Source organism: Condylura cristata, unplaced genomic scaffold (assembly GCF_000260355.1).
Source record: "Condylura cristata isolate star-nosed mole 26May11 unplaced genomic scaffold, ConCri1.0 scaffold00004, whole genome shotgun sequence".
Classification (NCBI taxonomy): domain Eukaryota; kingdom Metazoa; phylum Chordata; class Mammalia; order Eulipotyphla; family Talpidae; genus Condylura; species Condylura cristata.
In genome coordinates this window covers 1,404,165-1,406,188 of record NW_004567105.1, presented here as the reverse complement: position 1 = coordinate 1,406,188, position 2,024 = coordinate 1,404,165, and the positions used below count along the sequence as shown (strand labels likewise).

Here is a 2,024-nt window from a genome sequence, read left to right as displayed (position 1 = left end):
GGTGAGGCCGGCGCCCGTCAGCTTGTTCACGAGAGCGCCGGCTGCGCGAGCACCCTTTCGGACTCCTGTCCCGCCCCGGAGCCGCTCGCAGCGGCCGCGGGTTCCACCTCCTGTCCTCCCCTCAGGCCCTGCTCTGTTCCTGCTTCATCCCGTTCTACTGCGGCTTGATCCCGCCGTCCTTCAGAGGCGTGGTGAGTCTGCTGTCTGCCGCAGGGCCGGGCTCGGCGGGCGCCCTGGACCGGAGCCTTTCCCCAGGAGGCCTGGGTCGGGGCCGCCAGGCCCCTGGGCGCAGGACGCAGCCCGGCTCTCGAGGGTCGGCCGCTCCTCAGCCTCCTGGCCGGGCGGCACGCAGGGCCCAGCCAGGGCTCCAGAGGCTCAAGGCCGGCTGCCACCTTGCAGGGAGCTTGCTCCTTTGAGCGGAGGGTCTTGGCCCTCGTCCGCCTGGCCTGGCTCTGGCTGTGGGCAGCGCGGCCAGCCTGCCGCCTGGGCTCATCCTGTGCCCGTGCGCTTGGGGCGACTCCTGGCCCTGCCTGGTGGGGAGCAGGCATTGAGGTGTGTGTTCTGCAGAGTCTGGACTGGACACTGGGCCCGCGCAGCCCCGCGGCCTAGAGACGCTTCAGCGGGCCATGGTTGGGGGTGCCCCGGCGCTTACAGCGTAGGGCCTGGGGTGCTGCTCAGCACCCCCATGTGCAGGACAACCTGGTGCCAGCCATGCCAGCGTGGGAAACGCTGCTGGGGAGAGGACAGCGACGACCCCGACTCAGGGCCGAGGCGGTGAGCGTCGGCTTTCACGGCCGAGCCGTCACCCGCAGGGGAGGCCGGGGCCTCACTGGCGCCCAGCGCAGCCTCTAGCTATAAGGTGCGAACGCCCCCGAGGCAAATGCCGTTTTCTGAGGGCGTCCTGGGCCAGCTTCGCTGACTGGCGTCTGTCCCCAGGCCTCCCTGGTGTTGGGTTTCTTTCTGGGGTGCAGCGAGAGAGCCAGGATTCCCCCCAGCAGGGCAGGGGCTGGGACTGAGCCCGGGACCCTCTGTCTCCTCTGGAGCGGAGTCCAGCCCACTGCACGTGTCCGTGCAAAGTCCTCGGCGCCACGCGCTGCCCAGACGGCCCCCTCCGCGCCCGCCGCTCTCGCCCAGGGCACGGACCGCACAGCAGCAGGGCGGGGGGCGGCGCCCAGCGTGGCCGGCTCAGTGGGGACTTGGCGGCCTGACCCCGGCGCCCGGCCGTGGCGCGGAGAAGCCGCCGCCCGCAGTCTGGAAGAAACCTGAAGCGCTGACGGCCCGTCCGGTCTTTCCCCTTCAAAGCGGTATGTGGACGGAGGGCTGTCCAACAACGTGCCCCGCGTGGACGACAGAACCACCATCACCGTGTCCCCCTTCTACGGGGAGAGCGACATCGGCCCCAAGACCGTCTCCACGAACTTCCTCACCGTGGACTTCACCAGCCTCAACCTGCGCGTCTGCTCGGAGAACGTCTACTTCGTCATCCGGTCGCTGATGCCCCCCAGCCTCGGGGTGAGCGGGGGGCACGGCCCGGGGCCGCAGAGCCCGTGCTGCCCGCTTGCCAGGACGTCTCCTAGGCCTCTCTAACGGGCAGGTGGGCGGGCGGGCAGGTGGGGAGGCCGGCAGGTGGGCAGGTGGGCAGGCAGGCGGACAGGTGGGCAGGCAGGCGGACAGGTGGGGAGGCGGGCAGGCAGGTGGGCAGGCAGGCTGGGAGGTGGGCAGGCGGGCAGGCAGGTGGGGAGGCAGGTGGGGAGGCGGGCAGGCAGACAGGCAGACAGGCAGGCTGGTCTTGGGCCATCAGGGCCACGCCAGCCCAGAGCCTGTTTCCAGGAGCAGGAGGTGCGGGTGATGCTGTCGGGGCAGCCGGGGGGAGGGCTTGCTTTCTGTCCCCGATGACCCCGGGGGCAGGCTGAGAAGCCCTCTGCGCCTAGAGACCTCATCTTTTGATGATCCCTGTGGGAGCGCGGGGGGGCCCTGCAGGGTCAGTTTTGGGGAGGAAGGAGCAGAACAATGCCACATGCCCC

At 70.7% G+C, this 2,024-nt stretch overlaps 1 protein-coding gene across 1 annotated transcript in view; it reads left to right on the top strand.

Annotated features, from left to right (window-relative positions):
- Window positions 1-2,024, top strand: part of PNPLA3 (patatin-like phospholipase domain containing 3) — a 10,316-nt gene that overhangs the window by 5,699 nt on the left and 2,593 nt on the right. Inside the window, exons 4-5 of the mRNA XM_004676407.1 lie at window positions 126-191; window positions 1,303-1,528. Of these exons, the coding sequence (XP_004676464.1) occupies window positions 126-191; window positions 1,303-1,528 (292 nt within the window). The remainder of the gene's footprint in view (window positions 1-125; window positions 192-1,302; window positions 1,529-2,024) is intronic.